This window comes from Palaemon carinicauda, chromosome 42, assembly GCF_036898095.1.
Source record: "Palaemon carinicauda isolate YSFRI2023 chromosome 42, ASM3689809v2, whole genome shotgun sequence".
NCBI classification, from domain to species: domain Eukaryota; kingdom Metazoa; phylum Arthropoda; class Malacostraca; order Decapoda; family Palaemonidae; genus Palaemon; species Palaemon carinicauda.
In genome coordinates, this window is record NC_090766.1 from 14,734,466 (window position 1) to 14,761,300 (window position 26,835).

Below are 26,835 nucleotides of genomic sequence, written 5' to 3' on the forward strand. Positions count from 1 at the left end.
TATTCGTACTAAACTACTATATAAGTAATGCTCATTAAAATAATTTACAATTAAGTATACAATATTTTAATTCAATATAGAAAAACTAATATTTTAGCAACAGCACCAACAGTATATGGTTTATTATGATCCAGTTCATGGGGTGTTGTAATAAACAAGGACAAGTTCAAATTTTGGGTGAAAAATGTCAATTTGCTTTTCTTTTTCTAACAAATTCTTAAGTACAGTACTTAATTTTTGTATACAGTACATGATAATTGATGATATTTGGTTTGTAGTCCACTTTTGGTATCTTTTGATCCCTAAAATTTCTTTGATTTCTAAGGAATTTTCAACATACTTGAAAAAGTTAACTAACTTAAAATTGGGTCCATCTTTTGATCCCTAAGATTTCTTTGATTTCTAAGGAATTTTCAACATACTTGAAAAAGTTAACTTACTTAAAATTGGGTCCTATTATTTAAAAGTGAAGAAGCACAACATAACTCAAATAAGGATAATGATAAACAAAGTATCCAAGAGCAGGTTATTATTCTTAATGTAATAAAAACCCAGAATACTTGTGGCACATGAAAACCAGTTTCACTTTAAGAAGCTTAATTTCACTGTATTCCTACCAACTATTAAGCTGATTTCTGATGACTGCAATTATCACTGATATTTCCTGGTACACACAAAAGGATTTACAGTGATTTGACTAGAAATTTGTCTAAAAATTGTAGTGTTGGTCTACATTATGGCAGAGCATATGTTTCCAGGTGAAATTTTCCTCCAAAGTCTATGCATGTACAGGAAAAAAAAATGTCTTTTTAAGTATCCATAAGTGATTAAGTTCTTGTATGAGGAATCAAAGAATCTTTTATTGTTAAATTTTTTTGTGTGCGCGCATACACAAGTAAATAGGCTTTGGGGCACCATTGCAATCCCTCCAATAAATAAATTTATCCCTCGAACCCCAGAAAATTTTTTGGCATGTCTGTCTTCACAGAAAAGGTGGGCTAAGATACTTTAAAATCAACTTTAATTATATAGAGTAAAATTCATTGTTCATTAATATAGTTTTATGTAGTGAAAAAAGTATTTTTTTTAAGTATAAAATAATAAACGAAAGATAAAATTACTGGACGTAAGTCATAGGGACTTCAGGGACTAAAAATCCCTAGACACGTCTCTGGGATTCGAAAAGTTAATCAAAATAAACTGTAATTTGCATTGATAGGTAAATTCACATTCTTATAGTCCTTGTAAATTATGAATGGGTCCTAGCTTAAATGAATAGGATGATTAAAAGGTGATCATGTGACTAATTAAAAATTGATCATGTGTCAATGTGCACTGGCACAACTGCCCCTTTTTTTTGCCTCATAATTGACTTTCAAGTCTTAAATGTATTGTGCCTGTGCATATATAAAGAGTATATGTATAAAAACATGCACAGTCCATCCTTTCCTAGAAGCATCAAATATACAAACCAGGTATCATCAATAAATTAGTAACCAAACTGCAATATATAAATGTGCAACACCCCTACCAGATTTTCATAACTATCCATCACTGTCTCTTTGATATTTACAGCAAAAGGTGAATGCAGGCTAACCAAACACCTTTCAGTGAAGTGACCATAAATTATAACATTAACATTTGTAAAATTTTATTCTGATAAATTTCTTTCACTTTTTACAACTAGAATTGTTTATACAATACAGTTGTTCAACAATAGAAGATATATATTTGTATAATTTTAACCCTATATTTCTGTACATTCAGTTTTTCAAGAAGTTTAGTGAACTCAACATTATTTAGAAATTACATTGTCAGTTGTTATTCACTTGTATAGGTGATTGAAATTAGTACATTGCAAAAAATACAATGACCCTCTCTTACTTGCCTACTCATGAACACGTACATTATCAAAATTTTAAATAACTGTTCCATAAAAACAAACCCCTCATTCTACTAGAGCTATTTGCCAGATAGTGTAGTATTAGTTAAGAATTAGGTCAGTGATAATTTAAATAAAATTTTCTCACGGGAATATTCTCCGCAGAGGAAGCTTCATTGTCTTTATTTATTGAATTTTTATTCCTAATTAAAGAACTCAAGGCCAGAAATATGCTCTACAGGTCTGGTTCGACTTAACTCATTACACCATAAGTATTGTCGCCTTCAAGGAAATTGTTTCAAATCCAATCACAAGGACTGGGAAAGGGTGTTCCTTGAAAAATAATGACATAAGGTAACTAAGGAAAGGTTTTATGCCTCTATACAAAGAAAAAACCATATATTCATTTTATTGATTAGCTACTTGAATTAGATCTTTTCAGCACTATTGTAGAGAGGGAGAGGTAATTTATATTACTTGTTAGGGTAATTTTATGTGATTACTGACTTGCAGGAGAAGATAAAAATGAGGATAATACAGTAATTATACATTACATTTAATTTACGCTAGTTCCAATAACAAATTAATGTCTTTGCCGTGTCCCTTGAGTCCCGACTAATTAATATTTTTAATTTACCTCCATTCCCAATTTATTTGTTTTTGTTATCCAGCCACTCTGTTATGCCATAGTGTAACTTTGAATTTTTCCTTTAGTTTCACCTTCAGATCTTTGTACCTCATTTATTCAGTAAACCTCTTTCTCAAAGTCAAATCACAATTAACTCCCTCTCTTAACCTTCTTGATATTGTATTGAATAACTATTTAGCCTTTTTTATTTTACCTCTGTTCCAGAAACCTCACTTTCATCTTGCAACAGTGGTATTTGACTACAGTTTTACCTTAGATCTGTCCAATTTGCTTTTCAAGTCTCAAATTTATTGTGTAACTCTCTTCACTCGCTTTATAAAATCTTGATACAACACTGAAGAAACCTATCATCACCAGTTTGTTTCAGTTATTACGATTGCCCCACCTTATGTGGGATGTGGACTCTAGCGTTGAAACCCCGTAAAAAGTAGTCGCCAAACTTTCACAAACTAAATTGAACAAAGAGGCTTTCATATCTGTGTTATTCCTCCCTTTAAAATCATATGGATATTAGACCTATAATAATTATTTCAGTTTTCTATTTCATCTCATGGCTGACATGAAGGGTTTCTGTCGATATGAAAAATTATTTATATACAGTAATACAACATAGTAGAATGCAGTTCTTAGACTAATTTTATTACAGAAATCAAAAATATTTAAAATTCTAAAAATTCCCTAACTGAGATTTATAACTTTTTATTGGATGTGAACAAAGAAGCAAAATACATTGCTATCTCATAAGAAATCAGACACATGAAGTTCCTCTACCTAAGGTTACTTACCATGAAATAAGACCTTGGACTGTATTTTTAGCTTTTGGATGACCCATATCTTGGAAAATGTTACACTGTACTGGACAGTATAGAATGGTGAAAATGCAGTTTTCATGGATGAAATTGTAACTTATAAACAGGTGAATGATACATGGCATTTATAAAAATTACTACAGACCTACATCTCAAGAGGGTTGGTATGGAAACAGCACAGTAAATAACTAAATCAGAATAATTATCTTGAGTGGCCATTACACAGATCCTGAGCTTTAATTTCATTATTATAAGTGATGTAAGATGAAATTATGCTCATTATAAATTTTTATAATTTCTAAAATTAATTAAAAGTATAAAATGACTGATTCAACATGCCCATGAATTTTATCTTATTCTGGGATTTTTTTACTGTTATTATTGTGACATACCTTTAATACTAAACATTTGATCATGCAGATTTGAAGATATCCTACCTACGCTGGTATCTAAAAATGCAGCTTACTGTACAATGATTTTCCATGCCTCTAACATTCAATAGAATAATATTAACCACAACATTAGTGAAGTTTGTCTCCAAAAATCTCATATACTGTACAGTCCAGAATGTTAATTAAATGGTAATTAAAAAGAACTATGTAGTACAGTACATTGTTTTAAAGCAAAAATTTTAATTTATCTGGTACAAAGGTATCTTTTCCATAAAAGTTACAAGAGCAATTACATATACAAAAGTAAAAAATCATTTAATGCTCAAAAGAATCAATTTTTTCCTCGTAATGCAATGAAAGCAAACATTGAGATGTGAATATGAAATGAATAAATGATGAAACAATGCCAGATTTCTAATTCCAATAATCTTTATATCAAAAGTGTATTACTGTACTAAACCTATAACTCTTGAAATATCAAATTTAAAATAACGATTGCAAGTAATGTATGTGGCCCTTTAGCATGAATGATATTGCTAACTTTGGGGGATAACTGCATTGATAACATTGGGTTTAAGAATGCATTAATATTTATATCTTGACATTCAAGTGGAAACAGTGTTTCGTGTGTTGCCTAAAAACTACAGGCTATTTCTAAGTGGAATACTAAATGAATAATTAACAAATAATAAACCCAACAAATCTTGTATCCAAGTACAAAATATGGAGAAGCCATTTACATGAACCCACTTTTGTGACATTTTAAAAATATAGAAGTTATAAAAAAATAATAACCAGATTACCAGTTAAACTGTTTCAAGGAACAATGGGAATAAATTAGTCCTTACTAGTAATTTAATAAGTAAATTGCCAAAAAATTAAATCTTGTAAAGTAACAAGATTAGCCGTATGGGTAAACTTGTATTCATAGCTAAAGTCATACAGTATAATGTAAGGGAACATATATAACAGATTTAGCCAAAATTTGAATGAAGTTATTAAAAAAATAATACAAGATATGGTTATCTCACATTTTTAAGTCCAAAAAACTTTCTTGGAAGTGTAAAGATGACAAACAACCTAATAATAATAACTTTTCAAGTTGTAATAAAGAAGATTAATAAAAAGACTATGTGCCAAATTTTACAAAAATGCTACTCTTATTGTGAAATGTCAAAAAAGATGACTTGGATATTTGATCACATGTATAAAACTTGGATACATGGATAGCATTACAGAAAGTATTTCAATATACAATAGTTTAATCATATCCTTTCAGAATTAGCCATACCTGAAAAGGAAGTAGACTTTGACACAACCTGCTTTCAGGATTCTTGGTACATTTCGATAAAAAATCACAACCTTTTTAGCAATTCGGTCAAAAAAAAACATATTTTAAAACTAGAATTATTTACATAAATTCATCACAAAATCATGAAAAAATTTGAAAATCTTTTAATTTAATCATCATGACATCTAAACTCTTGAACAACAGACGAAGTTAATGTTTATCTTTTCTCGTATAACAAACCCTAGTTTTTAAAATATTTGTCTATAAACCTAGTTACTACAGCTAAAAATTTAAACCCTACATTGTAATATTGAAAAAAGTGATAGCAAATCATGTGTTAAGTGAAAACTAGTCCTAACTACTAATGATATTTCCAGAGTTCTGCATGAATCCCAAAAGTCCTACAATCACACTTTATTGACCTAAATAATAATACAACCACAGAGTTAACGGTATTGCCATTAAGTTTAACCCTCATTTTACAAGTACATGTAGATTCAAACATCAAATTATATTACTTGAATATATTCATAACTGTTCAATAAAATGATAACTACCATACTCAGGAAGTTTCTCCTTTTCGGTAATATAAGCAACTCTTTCTCTTATACATACCAACAAGAACAATGATGCATAGTGGCTCCCAAAATATAGAAATTTCATGAGGTGAAATTCACATATTTAATATTCCTCTTATTTATGCCAATAAAATCACTTTACATACATAACCTTAATTTTCCTTAAGGCTACAAGGGAACTAGGAAAGGTTAGTGATATAACTGCAGATAAAATTTACTTTAATTGCTCTAAGTTTATGCTTGGGGTCAAATCTCACCATGAGGTGGGAATTTTTATGTTAAGGCACGGGAGAGAATGATGTCTTTTGGAGATAACATAGCAGTGCCTAAGATCCGATTTCTAATGAACAAGTTTCAGCTTTCATTTTAAAAAGTAAACAAAGCCGTATCAAAACTGGTCATATTTTATTCAAGTATAAACTTCCTCTGCTGGGAAGTAGCGTGGCCATATATGCACAAAAATATACAGTATATAGTTCACTCCTAATTTAAGCATGTCAATACTACAGACAATTTATTGTTGCATTATCACAAATACTGTATCTTCACTATGCCTATATCTACTTGATGGGCAAAAGGGCATTTTAAAACTTGTAAAAGAGAATTACGTTTTTGAAAAAGATTCACATCTTAAGTAAAATGCCAGCAGAGAGCATGTATGTCCTGCAAAGATATTAGTAAGTAAATTAAAACAAACATATAGTACTGTACAGCTATGCAGGTGCTTTACATAAATTATAAACAGATGGTGGCACAAAACAGGTGTACCATACACTACTGTTGCAAAATGCTCTGCATTGTCAATATTGACTACTTTCTGGCAGAAAAATAATAACTTAAATGTTTATACTATACTAATCTACATGGTGAACAGAGACATGTAAAGTGAGCAGCTTTACCAACTAACATATCTAGGTGTTGTAACTTGTAAAAATACAAAATTCTTGATACAGTGATTTTCATTCAATATTTCACTACAGAAATAGTTCAGTCCATCTCATTCACTCAAATGCTACACTACAATCCTTAATGTTATCAGTAAAAATTACTTCTACTTGTGAGTAAGGAGAGTGGTTAAATTTTTAATGAAAATCAATAGATATTTATGCAGCATTTTTCAGTATAATTTTCTGTACACTCATGCACCTCAAAATAAAAATAAATCCATTAATAACAATTTCAACTCTAAAAATTAAATACGTTACAGAGGGGTCTTGTTCATGCCAGTCTCAAGTTGAGAAATTTCATTGCACATCATAAATAATTGTTCAGTGTGATTACTCTTTATTTTAATCCCCTTTAGTATTTCAGTATTACAATATTTAAAGTATACCCAAGACAGAAACACAGTTAATAGTATTGAAGTTTTTTGTTTTATTAAATTTTTCTAATTATTCCACACTAAAACTTAAGTTTCTACTAGTCCCTATATTCAACTTGCATCAAACAAAGGCAATACTTATAAACCAACATGGGTAAACAACCTAATCCCTCAAAATAGTTCTAATTAGAGACTTGTCCCTTTAGCCGGATAGATATTATAAAATGGTTTGTATTTTCCCTTTTATAAAACAGTACCAGAAAATATCAGTTTATTTTCTTGCAAGGGAGTATTTCACACCGCCATCTTTCTTTTGATGTCGCTAAAGATCTGTTTGTGTTATAAGCTTCCAACTTATTAAAGACCTTTTGTAATGATTTACAAATAAAAAATTGATATAAATGGTTCATGACTTTTGTAAATAGTACACTATAATAAAGTTCAAAATGTTTTTGTAGGAAAAACATGAGACAGACAGAGGCTACCATAGAAGGAAGAGAAGAGGTACCATAATGTCACTACAGTTCATGTACTGTACTGGAGGATCAAAATGCAAAGGTTAGCCCTGTAGTTTTGTTGATGATTCGAAGTTTGACTATGATGTACAGTTGGACATAGGAACCCAGCCACACCCTTACTGCATGGCGAGTTTGTGTTTAGCCCCACCCACCGCCTCTGCTATTTCTTCCTACACTATTTGTTTGGTTACTTGCCACAAAGTAAGGGTGTGACAGAGTGCACTTCTGTGGAGCTAGGTTTGCCAGGGACACTTGTGTCAAACTGTACCAGTATTGAATAAAAATGGTCAATAGGAAATAATGACTGTAAATTAGAAATAAAATAAACCTTGTCATATCACTTGATAAAATGAGAAAATGCAATGTTTTATCTTTTATTAGCCTTACTTAGGCCATAGTACAATAATGTATTCATATTCACTGTATATATTATACTTGAATTTTATCATGTATTCTGTAGCACAGGAGTTATTTTATCTATACCATCAAATAATCCTTTAGTCATACAATATTACTGATTTCCCTCGATAAAACCAGCTCTTAATAATGATAAGTGCCAAAATATGTTTTAAAGCAATTATGTATTGTCCCACACCTTTATATTTTCTTAATTTTATGGTTCTTGTGTAAATTTCATCTTGGAAAGACATCATGAAATGGCAACCTTACCAGTTTTCAGTCATATTTGCTCCCAAAATGTAAAATTTAAAGTCAGAATATTATATTAACTTAGCATTATGTGGAGATAAATAGCGCACATTAGTTCATGTGGAATTTTTCATATCAATTATTAGTGCTGTTTAACACTAGAAAAACCAATGATCGAGTCTTGAACAAAGTTTTGGTTATAAAATAAGTAAATTCAGCAATATTAGATTGTGACCTTGCAGCAACAAGTCGATGACTTAACTGAAAAATGCATAAAGAGGTGATTATCATTGGGGACTATTATATTATTGAGTGGCAGTCTCCTCATGGAGTATAAGACCTTGAGCACCCATATTTAATCAGTTCCTTCACACAGCACTATGTACACTAAAGCTGTAATAATGTTGCATTTGGTAGCTTGTTATTCCCTTTGTGGTAATTACATGTATATAGTTTTATTAGGGGTAGAATATTATTGTGCAATATCCTTTTTGAAATCCAATTTCAGCATTTCAAGATCTGAGACAGATGCCAAGAATTATACTTGAATTATAGCTGACTATAAATGGTATCAAAATTCCCATTATATGTTCCAAATCTGTTTTGAAATATGACTATGGTAAAAAATAAACTTTCATTCAATGTAACAGTTTAGTACGGGCTATATCGTGTAGACTAACAATTTAATATTATATAAATTAGGTATAGTAAATGTAACCTTGCCACCAAAATCATTGGTCCTTGTAACTTTCATTATCATTTTATAAAATAAGCTACCCTTTTCCCAAAGAGGCTAATATTAACCCCTGGTTTGAATATGTTTTTACAAACCAAAAGGTTTAAAAGTTATTTTAACCAGACCAATCTCTCGCAAATATATTATAGCCCGCACCAGTGCACAGATGTGTGCTTGTGACAGATTACAGTCTTTTGAGTACATAATGGTATGCTGCTCCAAATTTGTAAAGCAGCATCAGAAATAACATTTTGACAGTAAATCGGACACTAATATTTTAAATGTTGGTGTAGAGGGTAATTTTGGTTATCTATCTGAAATCAGCCAGTTTAATTATGTTTAATAATTTTTTAATTAATTTATTACTCTAAATGTTTGAATTGTATGCATTTATGAGTGAAATGAACATGGCTTTTAAATATTTTAAAAGTTTTTACCAATATATTTGTCGCTGAATTATCTTTCGGTGACAGTGCTTGGCCTCTGGCCTCAAATTTATAAGCCAAGGTAATCCATCATATTAAAAAGCTAGGTGCTATATTTTAAATTTACAGTCCGCTACAAAAAGTAGCTACATTAAAAAAATGAGTAGAGAAATGAAAACTAGGCATCAATATGATTATGCCAGGTAAATTTTCATATTTAACAATAAGAAATATATGACATGAACAAACAGGTGTATATTTTTTAGGTGGAAGGTCATGCTAGCTTGATGTAGTACAAAGTTTCATATAATTCATGCATTTAAGATATATGCTTAGAACTTGTAGCTTAAAAGCCTGCCTACTGCTCAGCATTTTTTTATGACTAACAATATTTGTGACCATAGGAAATGCACTATGTAAGACTAGCAATGTTGTTACAGTATTTCTATGAACCTCCTCTATTGTTCATATTGCTTTTGTCTCTGGAAGCTTGGAATGTCCGCTTAACTCCTTAAAAGATAAATTTCCGTTTTCTTTCTTTACTTTACTCTAATACCTTTAGTAAAGAAATGAGATTACAACAACTTGCTGCGCATGTCGGATAACTTCTTCAGTCTAAAAGTCAACATGGAAGATAGTGTGTTCCTCCCCAGATGTCATGTTTATATATGTTTTTATACTGATACGAGTGTTTTCAAGTTCTTTGTTATTGTTACCATTCACTGCACTGTTGTACATAGAGTTGATTTTGGGGTGATTATGATCTGATTTCTCTGCGTCTTGTGTCTAGAGAGTGCGTAGTCTCACCGTTCCTCTCTGGATATGTTTTATGGTCAAATAAAAGTTTGAAAGTAAGAAACGCTTCCTCATACTTAAGGGGGCACTCCAGATAAAGCTAGTCTACTTGCTTGTATAGAGAATGATACAATAATGCCACTCCAACCTTTGACTTTATCTAGCCTAATGGATTAACTTTAATAGTTTGAACTTAATAAGTTTAATATCTTTAGCTTTTTTAATGGAAGCTCAGAAAACCATAAAGTTTTAAATTCAAACTCTAGTGATGACTAGTGGTTCTAGTGCACCATTCAGTAAAGTTTCTGATGGTACATAGCACCTCCCATATTCGGGATCGTCTCTTAGAGCCTCAAATTCTTTAATTAATTTAAACCGTTCTGCTGTTAAACCCACTTTTGCTTTTCTAGCAATCTTTTGGACACCTCGATTGAGAGGTAATTTTCAATCTGTACTAGATAGAAGGACAAATTTTATAGTGGTTAAAAGTTTAGAGGAACAGGTATACTCCCCTTATGTGAGGGCTATGTCTGCCTAATTTATGTTTACATTCCCTTGCCAAAAATAGTATTGTTTTGTTCACCATGAAAGCTGATTTCCATGTCGTAAGATAGGTTAAACTTGGATTAATGTTACACATTTCATCTGTTAACATAATTTGGTATAGATACGTTAAAACTTTTGGTCAAAAGCAAGATGATGCTGATACCTAAACTTTGGCCAAAATGAGTGAGATATACAGATGTGCGACCTTCAATTGAATGTAAGGGGGTACAGTAGTCATGCAATCTATCATTTCAGACAATTTATTTCAAATCATTCTCTAAATCCAGACAAGCTATATCTTGCCAACATATTCTTGGAAATAAATGAAACAAAATTATCTAGGATGACTGTTATAGGTTCCAAAAGTGAGTTTACTATTGACATATATTACAATAACGTACAGTTAAGTCAAGAAATTTATCATTTACTGACATATATTACAATAACGTACAGTTAAGTCAAGAAATTTATCATTTACTAGAACTCTTGATATTTTTCAAGTTTCCTTTTCTGTGGGCAGTGAATATTTCATTTCAGCCATTTAAGATATAAATAGCTGCTGATTTCTGTTTGAATAAGAAGATTTGATTTGAATGTATCAAGTATCTTTCCCTTAATATCACAGTAAAATTTAATTTTGTTGGCTTTGACTTCAAAAACAAATTGATAAAATACAAGCATTTCCTTCAAGATAGTCTTGTGTAATAAGTGGATATAATCTCTTTTCTCTTTTTCCAGAGTTAAAATGAATTTGAGGCTAAAAGTTTACAATAATTTTGTAATTTCCTTCCCCAGAGATGTCAATTTTATTTAGACTATCCTACGGATTTTAAGAGGTGGTCGTTTATTCGGGGATAGTTTTACCCAACCTGCAAGACCCTGTAGATGTTATATGGACCAACAGTGACAAAGGGTAAAGTGCTTAATTTTTTTTTGTGATATACACAGTACATCTGTCCAAAAATTAAATATCCTTCAATTTTCCTATTTTGTCACCAAGCTCTAAAAGAATTTGATCCAAATCCGATGAAAGCTTTTGAAACTAGATTTCTTAATATAAGTAAAAATTTTTCTCAATTTTTATAAATTTTTTGGGGGAAAGAGTCTTCCTAAAACCACAATGTTGTCTCAAACTGTAGTCACTAAAAATGAGCTTACGGAGTCCTAGTTGGTGTAATGTTTGTGGGGCTTTAGAACCTATAGTAGCTGGTGGAGCATTTTAAGACAAAATGGTGAATTAAGTGGTTAGTTTGGTAGAATTACACACATTTGAGTTGCAATTCAATAAAATTTTTGAAGGTGTTAAAAGTAATTTAAAAAATGTCATATAGGGTTTAAAGTAACTCAAAGCCTATCATAAAGATAAATGTACTATTTTATTTAATCGAATATAATGACTAAATGCCCTATCTTTTTCCTTCACTAGTTACCCACCACCTGTAAAGTGTGGAAGTCATAGAATTTCATAATTTTTTTTTCTTTTTTCCTATACCACCTGTAAAGTGTGGAAGTCATAGAATTTCATTATTTTTCTTTTTTCTATACTTTCCTGGTGTTCATATACATACCCACCCTCGTCCCCCACTGATCAGTGATGTCAAAAGGATAGGAAAGTATTTCTACTTTTGAGACTAATAAAGCTCTTCATTATGTGCAGCAGGTTATTATTGTTAGATGCAGGTCTTGCTGCTTTAATAGAGGCATTAGAGTATGGGAAGGGAAGAAACCGGGAAAATTTCCTTTTAAGGAGTAACGTTGAAATTCCAAGCTTCCACAGACGAAAGCATTGTGAATATCGGGTAATATATCAAGAAATATTATTAAAATTGTTATTGCCACTTGATTAAATTAGCCTTTGAACTTTTAGATTACTAATATTCTGAAAAAAATTAAGACATTTTGACAAATTGTATCCATAGTACAACCAACATCAAATTTGTAACTAGAGAAAAATCAGATATCTGGGAGTTAGAAGTATGCATTGTTTACCTGTGAAACTTATCCATTCTTCTCAAGCTAATTTATTGTAAATTTTTTAAAACGTACATCGCATAACTTACATCACCAATTATAAGTAAAGTTTTACAATTATTACAAGTGGAAATCAAATGTTTGCTTAACGGGCTTCAAAAGATGACTGTTACAGTAAAAGTGCAGCCTCAAACGACATAGTATTTATATATTGACAGCATTTCCCATTCTAATTTTCTTTTTTAGTAGATGAAGATTAATGGTCTTGAACACCCAGACTTTTCACCTAATGGCCCAATTTCTAAAATTTCAGTCATATCAAAAGTTATGTGCAGAATAGTGTATATACATTCACAATAAATTGATTGCAATAATAAATTTAATCAAGTGCAATTACTTGTTTTAATAATAATGTACTTTATTACAACTTTTTTTATTCCAAACCATTAATATGAAACTTTTTTTATATAACTATTGATAATTTGATGTAGTGTTTTAACAAAAAATGTTGACATGATCTTTTGATCAATTACTTTTGTTAACTTATTTGGGTAAAAATTGCCTAATACTTGCCACTGTATTGCATAAACCTTTTAGTTCAATGAAATTAAGATTTTTCAACCTTTCCGCTAAATGGATATGCTCACAGGTTGAAGAAACGTAATTTTATTTAATGATTCCTATGCCTTCTTGTAACTTAACTTCTCTTCCAGTTAGTGTGCCCTTGGTTGGCTAGAAATAAACTACCAACACCTATGACTCATGCAGGAGAAACCCTTAACAAATCTGCACCCATTGAAATGGTATCTGGCATCCCCTTAACACCTATACAAGATCGTGGCGGATAAATATTTGGGATTTTATCACTTGTGACTGGAAAATCCATTGCCTAATGACATTATGCCCCCGAGACAGCTTCTTCCACCTTGATGAGGTGGGAGTCAAAGTGCCTCTAATCAGCACATTATGCTGAAGTATCTCGTAAGAATGATAAAAACATAAGGTTGAACATGGATGTCAAGACCTCTCTGTTTATTCTGCAATAGCTGAACACACATCTTCACATTATTCACAAGTCTCCAGAACAACTTGCAATTGGCAGGCAACTACAAAACAGTTTCCCCATAGTGGAACATTGTCATCTGATTAATAGGCATTGGCAACAAACATTACACTTGTGGGAAATCTAGATGACCCCAACCAAATAAGAAATCACTGCAAAGTCTAACCCCCGTAGAGTGGAGCCCTTGGTACAAGAGTACAAATGAAACTATCAATTCATTGGACGACACCAAATTACCACCGGACTAACTCCACCACCATTGGTATAGAATCAGGATGGATGGTAGTGGCTGGCTATCGCTGAGAATAAGAGGCACATTATACCCCACAACACACCCAACAGACCTTGGCTTTTGGGAGACCCTACTATTCAACCCTTGACACTGGTCATTCCACTCAGTTGGCTAAATATAAATGGTCACACCCAGGAGGAAAAAGCTGAAGCATTTAAAGATTGTCGAGTATCAACTATTCCAAACAGGTATGTGAGAATAAGAATTTAAGCAAATTCATAGAGTTGGTATTATAGTTTTCTTTTAGCATTTTCAAGTCATACTTCAAATTATGTTGGGAACTGGATTGGAATTATAGAATTTAGGCCACAAAGGCTGGTGCTTGACTCTGGAAGGTCATTATTGGCTCTAAGACACAAGTTACACAAATTAAAACCTTCAGAAATCCACTTAGGCATTCTATAAATACATTTAACAACTCCATATTGCTAATAAAATTAGTTGTTCAATAGTTTAACTTCTTTTATTGGCTTTTATAACAAGTTACAAATTTGTTGTAGTTATTTTTTGGTTATTACTATTTCTTGAGTAAAGAGGCAAATTTAAAAATGACTGTACTTGGCTTTCCTTAACTACAATCCAATATATAAATGCTTTTACTGTATTTTACTGTATAAAAAGTTGTGTGAACAAAGATTGATAGGTTTTGATTTAAAATGGCTAAATTATATTATTTCATTGTCTTGGGACCTATGCCAGATTTGCTTTACAGGTTCATAATGTTTTGTGTTCCAATGGTTATCATTAGTTTTGAATGACTTATATGGTTAGCTGTCCTGTGGTCTATATAGATGTTACACTATTTTTACATAAGTGATCGTAGTCTTTTCATTGCATTTGTGTTGTATATCTTATGCTGGGCCTTTTTGAGCTAGGCATGGAAGATTCTTTACTATGCCTTAGGCTAATTCATTAGAAATGAAGTTTAAAGTTTCTATTTAAATAATTTCATTGCACTGGTTTTTGAGAGAGAAATTGAAAGGTCTCTTTAATTTGAGAATTGTTTTTTTTTATGGAAATGGAATCACCTATTTTCACCCACGATGTTTACCATGCCAAGAGAATTTATTTATTGTTCAGTAATATTTATTACAATTGAATACAATATCACAAATTTTAAAGTAATTAGTATTTTTCCCTACTATACAAACAGGAGTCATTTGATAGGAGTATGATTTTGGTGAAGCTCAACACAGCTGTTTAAATTATTAGCAAGGTAGTTGTAGTTCCTGGTGGGCATAGGGTAGGTCCTGCCCTCTTGACAGATAATGCAACCTTCACATTAATGTACTTTCCTACTAGGTGACTAATAAGTGGTCACGGAATGACCTATATCCCTAAGGATTTGTTGCCTGAATGGTCTCGTCTGAGAGGAGGTGGGAGGTACCCATACAAGCTGCAGTGAAGAAAAGTTACTCAATCTTAAGGATTATCTGCATCTAGAATCCAGTACAGCATATAACAGCACAACTTCTGCACCCCAAGGGAGGAGGAGAAAGAAGAAGAAAAATGCCAGGCATTCTAAGTTCTCATTCTAGTCTCTTGTAATGACTGCTACCTTGGACGAGATACCCCTTGTCCCGTGAAGAAGCTAGGCTTGCTTACGGAACCTGTTTAGCAGTTATCACCAGTCCAAAGGTAGAAGGTACCCTATCTAAGGACTTGTGGATATACTTTAGTAGATAATGGACAATGAAGGTTGTCTACCATTTGCCCAACTTATGTCTTCCAGACTTGAGCCACTGACAGATACTTCCTGAAGGCTAGGGTAGATCCAGTAACCCTGACTTCATGTGCTCGCACCCGAATGGTCCTTCCATTCCCTTGCTTGCTGGTTGCAGGGTAGGCATGCCTAATTGTTTCATAAAGCCAGAAGTTAACATGTATTCTTGGATATCGTCATCTTCACCCTTCTGGTGCTGAGACGTCTCTAGTGCTCCGGCCTGAAGCACCAAGTTCTCATCAGGTAGTGCTGTAGTGCCCTCATAAGACAGAGAAGCAAGTCATCTCTTGTGGAGGACTCAAACATGAAGTTGTAGACAGCTGGTTTCTAGGTCTTAGCCACAAACTCCGGAACACAGGTGTAGGAGACCATCTTCCATCCTTCAGAATGACTTGTGATTTATGCTATGCAGCTTATGTACTCCCATCACCCAGCAAAGGCTAGCAGGAAAAGTCTCAAGGATCAGATCCCTATCCGATACCCTTCTTAAGGGCTCATAAGGGGTGCATTTCAGAGCTGATGACTTGATGTCCACTTTTGATGTCTGAGATTTCTGGGAGGCAAGGACTGTTTCAAGTTCATGAGCATCAATGATTTCAAATCTGAGAAATAGTCTTTCACCAGAGATTGAGAAGAGCTTCTCTCGATAAAGATAGACAAGAAAATCAACAATCAAATGCTGAGAGCCTTCAACCTGAGATGTATCCCTTCTGCAGCACCAATTGCTGAAGATGGAAGATGGCCCACTTCCCCTGGTAGATGACTGCAGAGGAATCTTACAGGTATTTCAAAGTCACCTGTGCAGTGGTGTCTCTGTAGAAGCCTTTTGCTCATAGGAGATGCTGGATAGTCGCCAATCGTGAAGTGTAAGAGATCCTACAGAGTTGTGGTACCTCTGCAGTTGAGGCTGACAGAGGAGGTTGCACCATAGGGGTAATTCTTTCAGAACCTCAACGAGGAGCATCAGCTAGTCTGGATACCATTCTGCTTGTTGCCACTTGGGTCATCCCAAGAGACTATCATCAACAATCTGTAATAAACAAATCGGGCAGAAGGATGTAAAGAGTCTTAAGTTCCTGAGATGTTGAAAGGCTTCTTCTAGAGCTGCTGATGGGTCTGCAATTGGAGCAGAAAACTGAAAATTCTTGTTAAGTTGGATAGTGAACAAGATGATCGATGGGGAATCACATAGTGCAAGAAGTCCTTATGCCTCACACAGGTATGGGGACTAATGACTTTACTACCTGTCCCTGGCAATTAAGGTTGTCTGCTTGAAAATTCTACTTGTCAGGAATGAACCTTGTTGACAATTCTACTATGTTGTTGAATGACCAAGTGTGCACCTGCTTCACAAAGGAGCTGTAAAGCACCGCACCCTTACTTGTTGATCTAGGCCACGATAGTAGTGTTGCCGTTCATCACTACGGAGTTTGTAATGCTTGAAGCGCTGCTTGCATTTTCACAAGTTGTTTCCATACGCCACGTTCCCGGGGAAGTCTGGTTCCTCTCGTCTGCACCCCATCTCTCCTTGAATGCATCTATGAATAGCAGCATCTATGGAGGCGGTGAGTTAAGTGTTACTCCCGTAGTAAGGTTTAACTTTTTCAGCCACCAGAGCGGATTGTCCCGTACTTCTTGCTCCACTGGAACGTTAAGGTTTGGGCAATTACTAGTTACTGACTAGTGATGCTTCAGGCACCAACTGTAGCAAAATTGCTGGAGGAGGAATAAGTATCTCCGACTAAAGATGTCCTAGAAAGTTGTGCTACCTCACAGAGTCTGCTGATATGATCGTCTGATGGGAGGGAAGACCCTTGTGGCCGCCGTGTCTACACCATACCCAGTTATTCCATCCTCTCCTTAGGTGTGAGACTTCGACTTCTCCAAGTTGATCAGGACTTCTCCAAGTTGAGCATGATCCCAGGTTGTGGCCAAAGGAAATCATTGTCTTGATCTTAGGAGCAACAGGCTTAGAGGAGGGTAGGATCAGCCATTCTCCAAGATTCTGTACTAAACAATGAATCTCGTTAGTGGGCCCAAGGAAAGCTTAATCACTTGGGGAAAAATATAGTCCAAAGGCTTTGAACTGTTTCACTATTCCCCCATGGACGAAGTGGAGGTACTTCCTGTCTGACTATGGGTCCATATTTGAAAATGTGTTTTGGGTCCACAGAAAGCATGAATTCTATTATTCCTGATGGTGGATTGTACATGACTAGACTAGCCATCTCCATCTTGAGTAGAGTTTGTAGAACTGCATGTTCAGTGGAGAGATGTCAATAACCGGTCCCCAGCCTCCAATTGACTTTTCCACTATGAAGAGTCTACTTTAAAAGCATGGAGAACCATCTTAGACAATTTCAAGCACTGTCTTCTCCATCATTTTCACTTCTGCTGTTAGTGACAGCTTTCTGAAATTCCAGAGCGTAGGCAGAAATGTCAACGGTGTAGGTGAGGGGCGATAAAGGCTGGAAGAGGGAACGACTGCTTACTTAGGTGTTCCCTTCCACTACTACCTTTCCTAGATTGGCCAGGTTGGAGGCAAAAAGATTGAGCGTAGTCCATGCCTTTCTCATAGGAGGAAATGACTGGAGGTACAGATTGGGCTCTAGAGGAGATAGGAGATTTCTTCAGCACTGTCTTGAATGGTGTGATAACTTTCAAAGTTCCTGCTGCTCTCATCTTTTGAAGGGCTTCTAGCTTGTCACCATTTCTTCATTGTCACTTTTTTGTCCTTTTGTGGGAAGATGGCCTCAGATTCTTTCCGTAAAAGGATGTGCCTCAGGTAGAGTGCCGCCTCCTGCCCATTTGTCTAGCAAACCGTAAAGCAACTGCATCCCTCTTTTTCAGGACCCAGTTGGCCCACTCTTAAGCTGACAGATGCACCAAGAACATCACTTCACACCTGAGAGGACCAAGTCAGTGTATTCTTCCGCATCTCAGGATTTGCTAATTGCTGGGTCGTGGCAAAACACACAACAATCCTTGACCAGTGGTTGAAGCAAGATGTTGCTTGAAGGGTAGTGATGGCAGCAGATTCAAGGGGCAGGAACAATGTACCCTCCTCTTTCCTTTCGGGTCTCTGCTGTTCCCGATACTACAGGTGGATTGATGGGAAAACGAGACGGGTCTGCTTATTCCGGAATGTAGAACTTCCATTGATGAGATTTGGGGGGGTTTAGGATCTTTTTCAAATGGCTTGAGCGTAGGCAATTCCTTGGAGTAGAGATCTGGGTATTGACTGAATCAAGAGCCCCACAAGCATGAACTGACCATGGTAACTCAGAGGAAGGGGTTAGACTTGATGGGTACTGAAGCGCTAAACAATGACCGTCGTAACTCCCATGATCACTGAACTCACAAATGAGTGTGAGGACCTTAATGAATGTTGACTCCATCTAGGGATTCTTTGCTAATGTTGGCACATAACCGGAGTTGGGTGGCCGGGGTCGATGATTTCCCAAGACAACTCTCCCTTTATGGGGAAAGGGGCTCAACTTGTTCCTTAGTAGACTGCTCTTTCCCTCTGAGTATTCACAAACCAAACCGAGAACAGAACCACGACGACGATACTGGGATGAATGATCGACAATGAGTCTCGCCCTTGGCTCTCGTGCCCCCAGAGGATGAAGAAGCACTAGATGCCTTACCCTCTGAAGGGCAAACAGGAGACCATGGCACCAAACGGCAAGCATCAAATGAATGCCTGTTCCTGAATGCCTGTTCCTGGATGGAGAAGAACCTTGTCGAACATAGACGGTTAACACTGATGATAATTATGAGGAGCTCTATGATCTACTGGACTCCGATGCAAACATGAAGGAAGCTCTCGTTGCTATTACGAACGAGGGGAACAAATGAAGATTCCTCCTCCACCATAAGTAGAATTCTTTGGGTCCATACTCTTCGCACGAATAACAAAAATTCAAATGAACTTCCAGAAGGACAAGGAAGAGGGCAGCATCCATCATTTTGACCAGCATTGCACATATTCTGTCCTGTCGTCGTCGTCGGCGCCCACTCGTGTCCAAGTATTGGGTTCTGTCGTTAGCCATCAGCCTCCTATCTTTGGGGTGGGTGCTTATGTCTGATGTGGCTGTTAAGTCCTAGTCTGTGGTGGAAGAGTCGCGGACAGTGTTCACAAGGGAGGGTAGGTGGTGGGCGGGGCTGTTCTAATCGTTCTCTCCTTCTTCTCCTCCTAGCCTCCTCATTTTGTCTCCTCCTCTCCTCAAAGTCCACGGTGCCATGGTGTACTGTACTCCTCCAGGTTTTCCTGTCCCTGGCTGTTTATTCCCATGAGGAAGGATCGATGTCAGTTAGAGCCAGGGTGTGCTTTAGTTGATCTTTATAGCGCATTTTCGGGGCTCCTCGTGGTCTGGTGCCCTGGGTCAGTTCTCCGTAGAATATCTTCTTTGGGAGCCTAGATGGATCCATCCTATGCACATGTCCTATCCAGCGGAGACGGTGGTGGATGATGGTGGCCTCCACGCTGGTCAGCGAGGCACGTTTTAAGACTTCAATGTACAAGACGAGCATTGTGGTAACACTCCTGTACCTCGTACAGATATTCCTTCCTGTGTTAGGTTGGCTGTCAGTGCTACACTACTACTCTCACGTGTGTATGGAGAGAAACTGGTTGAATGGGCTTACTTTTTGGATCAGCAGATGGGAAAGATATTGAAGTGCAGGGGGGAGGCATGTTTATTTTTTTTTACCCCTGATCAGGCTTCCTAGATGGCAAGGATTTTTGGGGCCAGCAATGAGAATCCCACAGCCAAAGAAGACACAGGTTCCTCCCAAGCAGCAGGTGAGTTTCGTTGATGGGCACCACGTTTCACAACTCCTCTGCAGATGAAACAGACGAAGAGGAGGGCGCACCATAGTAAGTCTTCAAAGTCCTGGCATCAGCCAGAAGGGTCTTCACCGATGGGGTTCCATCGATACAAATGCCACAACTTCAGCAGGTCTAGTTTCTCACACGTGTCGTCGCAAAACTTGAGTCAAGCTTTGGGAGAGAGAGTCAGAGGAGTATTAGCCCTGCTATGGGAAGGTAATACTTCTGCTCCTCCCAAAGAAGACACAGGGTGCAAATCGGAGTCTCCTCACGAATTTCTCCAGGAGACCGAGCAGGTTTCGAACTACTAGAAAAAAAAAAAAAAGGAGCTGCTGTACAGAGATTTTTGTCACGAGCTTAGGCATAGCTAAGTTCTCAGTCAAAGAATCCCTCTTAGCCTTTTTTTTATATTTCCTTCTGGACTCTGCCTACAGTAGAGGAGGCCACAACCTACATTCTCCACAAGGGAATGACTGCAACCAGTCATAAAGATCTTCAAAAGGCTGGCTCTTGAACCTAGATTTCTACTCATGGAGTCTCCATTACCAAAAGTACATAATCTGAAAGAAAGAAAAAGATGAAGGTCAGTTTATGAGGTAGCAGATAAGTACATTAGTACTAATGCTGTACCCAAAATCAATGTGAGAGTTGCACTAACAACTACCTCGTTGAAAGTTTAAACATCTGTTTACAGTTTTTCCATGATCATACTCCTGTTAAAAGATGATTGATTGTATTTTTTAGGAACAAATATTCAAAAACATCCAATACAATCAATATACTGTTAAATAAAAGTAAATTCCATGACTACTTAGAAATAGATTATGAATGTTTTAACCAACAGTATAAAATTTATAGTTATTTCCATTGATATCATGAAATTATGCCATGAAGAATAAGATTTACTTATGAAGTCAGCCATTTTAAATTTTAATAATTTTTAACAAAAGTTTAAGTTTTCACCAAGTAAGAACAGCAATGTAGCATCACAAACTCGGTAAACAGATAATTTGATTTAAGTGAACACATGAAAACTAGCCGAGTGCTATACATCCGTTTCTTTTTTTTTGTTTTTTACTGTATGTAAATACTCAAACAATAACTTTTACAATGATAATCTAATTTCCCAATCAAAAATAAATATCAAGATTAGATTTTTCTCTTTAAAGGTTACCTTCAATCCTCCACACAACTGATAAATGTTCATGAAATATTTAAGCAAGACTGTGGTGTGTCAGCTATATAGTTATTATAATTTCATGCAAGTATAGTATTTTATTTTTAAAAGGTTCAAAACTACTAACAATTTTAAATCTTAAGTTAGGATAGACATTTGCTTTTCAACCTTCTCTTTTAGATATTAATAAAATCTATTATAAAGTAAAAACAAATTTTATCATCTGTATTAAATAAAAGAAATCTAAACGTGTGTATTTTATTATCATAAAATTCTACTTAGTAGCAACAAAGTACTTTCCATACAAGAAATAACTTTAATTTTTAAAATTTGCCCAATCTGATGCAAGAATCCAAAACATTAATGTTGTGAAATACAGTGGTTAAATTACTACTAAAAATAACTGACGTATCAAAGTGCACCAAATGAACTGACAAATGCATGTGAGAAATCCTTATGCTACATGTATGGTGATTTGCGAGTTTCATACTCTAATCCAAATTCCTTTTTCTTCCAAACGATGAGCAAATTAGTTTGTCCACAGTTCTCATTTCAGATTATCACGAAATAACAGAGGAATTACATCCTCTGATACGTACCCCGCCCATAATCAACAACCTTTATTATACATGACATCTTTAAAAAATGAAGGGGAGGCATTAATCAAAATAGACCTTAATCATTTGCAACAGATCTACATATACCAGACATGGTTAGTTTATATTACTACTAAAAACTGACACTCCTACTTATATCTTTATATGTAAAAATAATAAAATATAAATAGCATAATAAAGTCAGTCTTGGAAATATTAAAAGCATTTTGCCCAATTAAAAAAAAAATATATGCAAAATACATTGTACTATATATCAATTGTTCCCCAAATGAAAAAATAAGTTTACACATAAAAAAAGGAGTCTTAAACTGTAATTACCGGGACTACGAGCAAGGACCCTCTGTACGTACACCAAAGATAGAGAGTATAAGCAATCCAACACTTTTGAACTGGTTCTGTAAAACCCTGGAGAATGTAGTTAGTGACCAACTGCAGACCTGAAAAAAAGAACCTATCTACTAATAAATTGCAGTGACAATGTTAGATTTCTAACATATCACATTTCTATTAAAAATTGTATAATAGTGTAATCTAAGGTTGCCTTCAATTTCTCATATAATGCATAAAAAACAGCAAGTCAAAACAGGCATATAAGAAGTTTAATTATAAAATTATTAAATATTTTTAAATCTATGATAAAAAGGTTCATACAGTACCTTATAAAATATTGTACACCTATTGATTAAAACTAAAAAAAAAAGTTCCCTTTTAGAAATTACTGATATTCTACAGGTACAACATTCAATTCATACTTATTTCAATAGTTTTATAAAAGCACCAACCTTTTAGAAATTACTGATATTCTACAGGTACAACATTCAATTCATACTTATTTCAATAGTTTTATAAAAGCACCAAAAGAGTAACACTTCAAAACAAAAGTTAGCTGATAGCAGAGTCACGTAAAAAATGGTCAGAGTTTTAGTGCAAGGAGCCTTTAAACCAAAATATTAAAATGTTATCAAAGAATCTTTTAAATCTACAATAATAAATCTAAAACAGATCCTTTGCTTTAAAATAACCCAATTCTCAGATGTTATAATATTCTTCCAACCACCATACATTATTCTGTATGAATAGAAATGGGAGACCTAATGGACGGCCTTAATGTAACTCCCTTTTCAAAATGTATAACACCTGAAAAGTGTCTTCTTTAATTGCTTGAATGGGGCTTTATGTGGCTTACTGCAAGTGCTACCTTTTTTAACATGCATGATGCCAGATCAAAATAAAACTAATTTTAAAAAGTACAGTAATGACAACAAATGTGTCTGGGGGGGAGGGTGGCTATTGCTATCTAGCACAAATATAAATTTAAAGTGACCTGTGTTATTTAAGATTAGGAATTTAGTAATGTGTAAAGCAGGTTTATATTAGAGTAGGTTTTTTTTTTTTTTTGCTATTTAGTTCTATGATAATATATCAAAATGCTTTATAAAAATAATTGAGCTTTTACTATTGCTTCTATTTACTCTACATTGGTTAATCTTAAAAACGTAATAAAAGGGGAGGTGGAAGAATATTACACACAAGCACCATCATAAAAAACTTTATATGTACCACATGCAATACTTAAGAAAAGGTAGTTTTGTGGTACAATCTTTCTGTATAACCACATACTTGAATTATGCACATCTGTCATTACCATGATAATAGAAGTAATTAGCATTAAAAACATCTGGCCATTTACAGGATACACACATGGCAAGCTCTGGTAATATGCATGAACACAGGGAAACTTTTCATCAACTGCTTATAGAGGAATAAAAAGATATCGCCTAGCAATTGAATGAAATAATGTGAGATCTGGCAGTGGAATGTAAAGAATAGCATACTAGCTGCTGATTTAAAGAGCCAATACTCTCAAGGTTTACTGCAAAACTTTATCAAGATATTTGCATAAAATAATTTTTGCTCGTTCACATTAACATGTTTACTATTTACCTTGGCCACAATAATAATCGATTAACAAAAAGTCTACAGAAAGAAGTACAAATCCCACAACAATTCACAGAAAATCTTGTGACAGAATTGCATTACGTAAGACAAAGAATTTAGAGCAACATAAATGCAGAGTTCATTCACTTACCAAGTACTGCAAGGAGTCTATATGGCTTCATCTCATTTATTATCTTTCATAAGTACTCTACACTGCATACATATAAGAATGAGTTTTGCTTGGTAAAGGAGGAGTTGTAAATGGACTGAACCAAGTGACTGAAAACCTTCCAAATACGGCCTGGATGCTTCGCCATCTGGATTTTTTTTCCCAACTTGCTTGCTCTTTCTTCAATTGCTCTATGCCCTGGAAATATAACACAAAAGGCCAAGTAAAATAATGCCCATAAAAATAATGAAAGTATCATAAGCGAGGACATTCAGGAAATAATTATTTATTCCATCTGATCTAAAGTTGCTGAACAATATTCCATAACATCTTGCTTAATGGACTATCACAACTATGATCACCTCCATGTATAAAATTATACTTTTCCTCTGCCTTCTTACTTAAACTCTTATAATTCAACTTAATTTTCCCCTGGATGATACGTCTCCCATATGTGGTATGGTGTACAGCAACCTTTCTTGCTGTTTAAAATGATTAAGCAGCGTCCCATCCAGCCCCAGCTGCAATTTTCATCCCTGCAACTGTCTCTAAACTAAGGGGTCAATTGCCTTCCCTTGCATCTTTAACCTTTTCTATGGAGAGAATCTTCCTCCACTAAAGCATCATTCACTTTATTTTGCTTGTGGTGTACTGTATGTTAGACCTATTATTGTGGCTGCCAAATTTAGGTTTATAAATCAGAAATAAACTAGGTTGTTATTGGACTTTACTGTATGATGATGTCTTATATGACAGAAAGATTCAACAACACTGAAGACGGCCAAATACGAAGAGCCATCCAATGATGACAAATAGGTGACAACAGCAATGGTCACAGAGTAAATATTTTGTGATCAACACTGTAAATATAATACTATTCCAAGACTCAAAAGCAGCAATAACAATGATGATGAAAACAAATCTATACGGTATCTAGTGAACAACCAGAAGCTAGTGAACTTTGTGAAACTGAATCTAGTGATGAATAGAGGATAAAGAGTGAACAGCCAACAAGATCTAATGATGATGAACAGTCAGATCTACTGAATGAACAAGCAAAGCTATAAGTAAACAAAGTTGACAACAGGAACACTAGCAGTGCCAGTGAATGATTCTAAAACTTTGCAGCTAGTGAAAAATAGCCATAATGTTCAGTTTAGACTTGACGTAGGGACTCAGATTAACACTGTCTGAAAGTACCTTAAACAAAGTTGTCAACCATTATGAGGTGAGGCCTATGATAGCAAAGGTACCAAATTACAGTGGGAGGATTTGGTTCGATATGATTCTCCTACCTTATTTGAAACACAGGCTATGAAAGATATTACAATACTTGGGGTAACAAAAATCCCATAAGGGTTCAAGTGAGAAAGGTATCTGCTGAAGTGTGCGCTTGTGGAGCTAGGTCATAATCAATGGGACCATTAAACACATGCGTAAAGCTGAACTTAAGAGACTGAACATGGTACAGCAACAGTCTGTTAACAGCCAATAACCAGCATATGAAAGGTCAATTGAGCAAACTAGCTGGTTTCAAACTTGAGATTGGGGTAAAGGAAAGTGCCCTCAATTACAAATGCACCCAGAAAGGTACTGATAGCTATAAAAAAAGAAAGACAAGGTCATTCTAGACAAGATGTAGATCAAGGCTAAAATTACAAAACTCCCTTCATGAGTCAACTCTAAGGTAGTAGTAGAAAAATCTAAAAGGTCTCTGTGTGCCTAGATCTTCTGGCCCTCAATATATGTGGAGCTTAAGCAATTAATATTAACACCCAAAACCCAATATTTGTGCAACATTGCTGAAGCTAATTATTTCTGTGCTATCGATGCAGCCTATGGGTTCGATTAAATTGAGCTAGAAGATGCCAGCACAGACCTCGCCACCATTCATAGCTCCTTTGGTAGCCATCAATTTCCGAGACTCTTCAGCCTTAGAGGTAGTTCATGGAAATGTATAAGAAACACTAGAAGGGTTGGAAAGTTTTTTTTAACTAAATTGATATAATCTTGGTCTGGGGTAACAACAAGGCTGAATATGACCAACAGCTGCATGCAGTGCTGAAACTTGTACAACCAAGTGGGCTACTCATTACGCATCATAAGTGTTAGGAAATGGTAACAGCTGAAGTGTTTGGGAGTTATTCCGACTTGAAAGGGTACCAAAGCAGATGATCAGAAGTGGAAGTAAATGTGAAAATGCCAGAGCCAACTGATAAGGAAGGTGTGTAAAGGTATCTGGATAAGGCAAGAGTTCTCAAAATACATTTGCTCCAACATAGGCGAGATAACAGCTGCTCTGCGGGTGCTGTGAAAAATTAAAAATTTTAAAATTAATTTGTATTTTTCATAGCTATACAAACATGAGTCCTTTGCTGATCCTAAGAGAAGGAAGGAGGATAGAAAGCCAGTCATTCTCAGTCTTGAACCTAATAAACATTGATGTAAACGCTATCTTAGA

At 34.9% G+C, this 26,835-nt stretch overlaps 1 protein-coding gene and 1 long non-coding RNA gene across 5 annotated transcripts in view; one reads left to right on the forward strand and one right to left on the reverse strand.

The window, feature by feature from the left end:
- LOC137632791 (uncharacterized) overlaps positions 1–22,053 on the forward strand; it is a 60,645-nt gene extending 38,592 nt beyond the window's left edge. The window contains exons 2-5 of the long non-coding RNA XR_011042123.1: positions 7,381–7,480; positions 11,386–11,503; positions 13,275–14,104; positions 21,643–22,053. This is a non-coding gene — a long non-coding RNA (uncharacterized lncRNA). The remainder of the gene's footprint in view (positions 1–7,380; positions 7,481–11,385; positions 11,504–13,274; positions 14,105–21,642) is intronic.
- The window catches only part of LOC137632790 (palmitoyltransferase ZDHHC3), a 194,919-nt gene continuing 189,978 nt past the window's right edge, over positions 21,895–26,835 (reverse strand). For 3 of the 4 annotated variants that reach the window (XM_068364877.1, XM_068364880.1, XM_068364879.1), the window contains 2 exons: positions 24,357–24,572; positions 21,895–22,704 (listed from right to left, as the gene is read on the reverse strand). In XM_068364877.1, coding sequence (XP_068220978.1) covers positions 24,414–24,572 — 159 coding nt within the window. In that variant the 3' untranslated portion in view covers positions 21,895–22,704; positions 24,357–24,413. Of the gene's footprint in view, positions 22,719–24,356; positions 24,573–26,835 lie in introns of all 4 variants that reach the window. The other variant, XM_068364878.1, reaches the window with a different exon arrangement.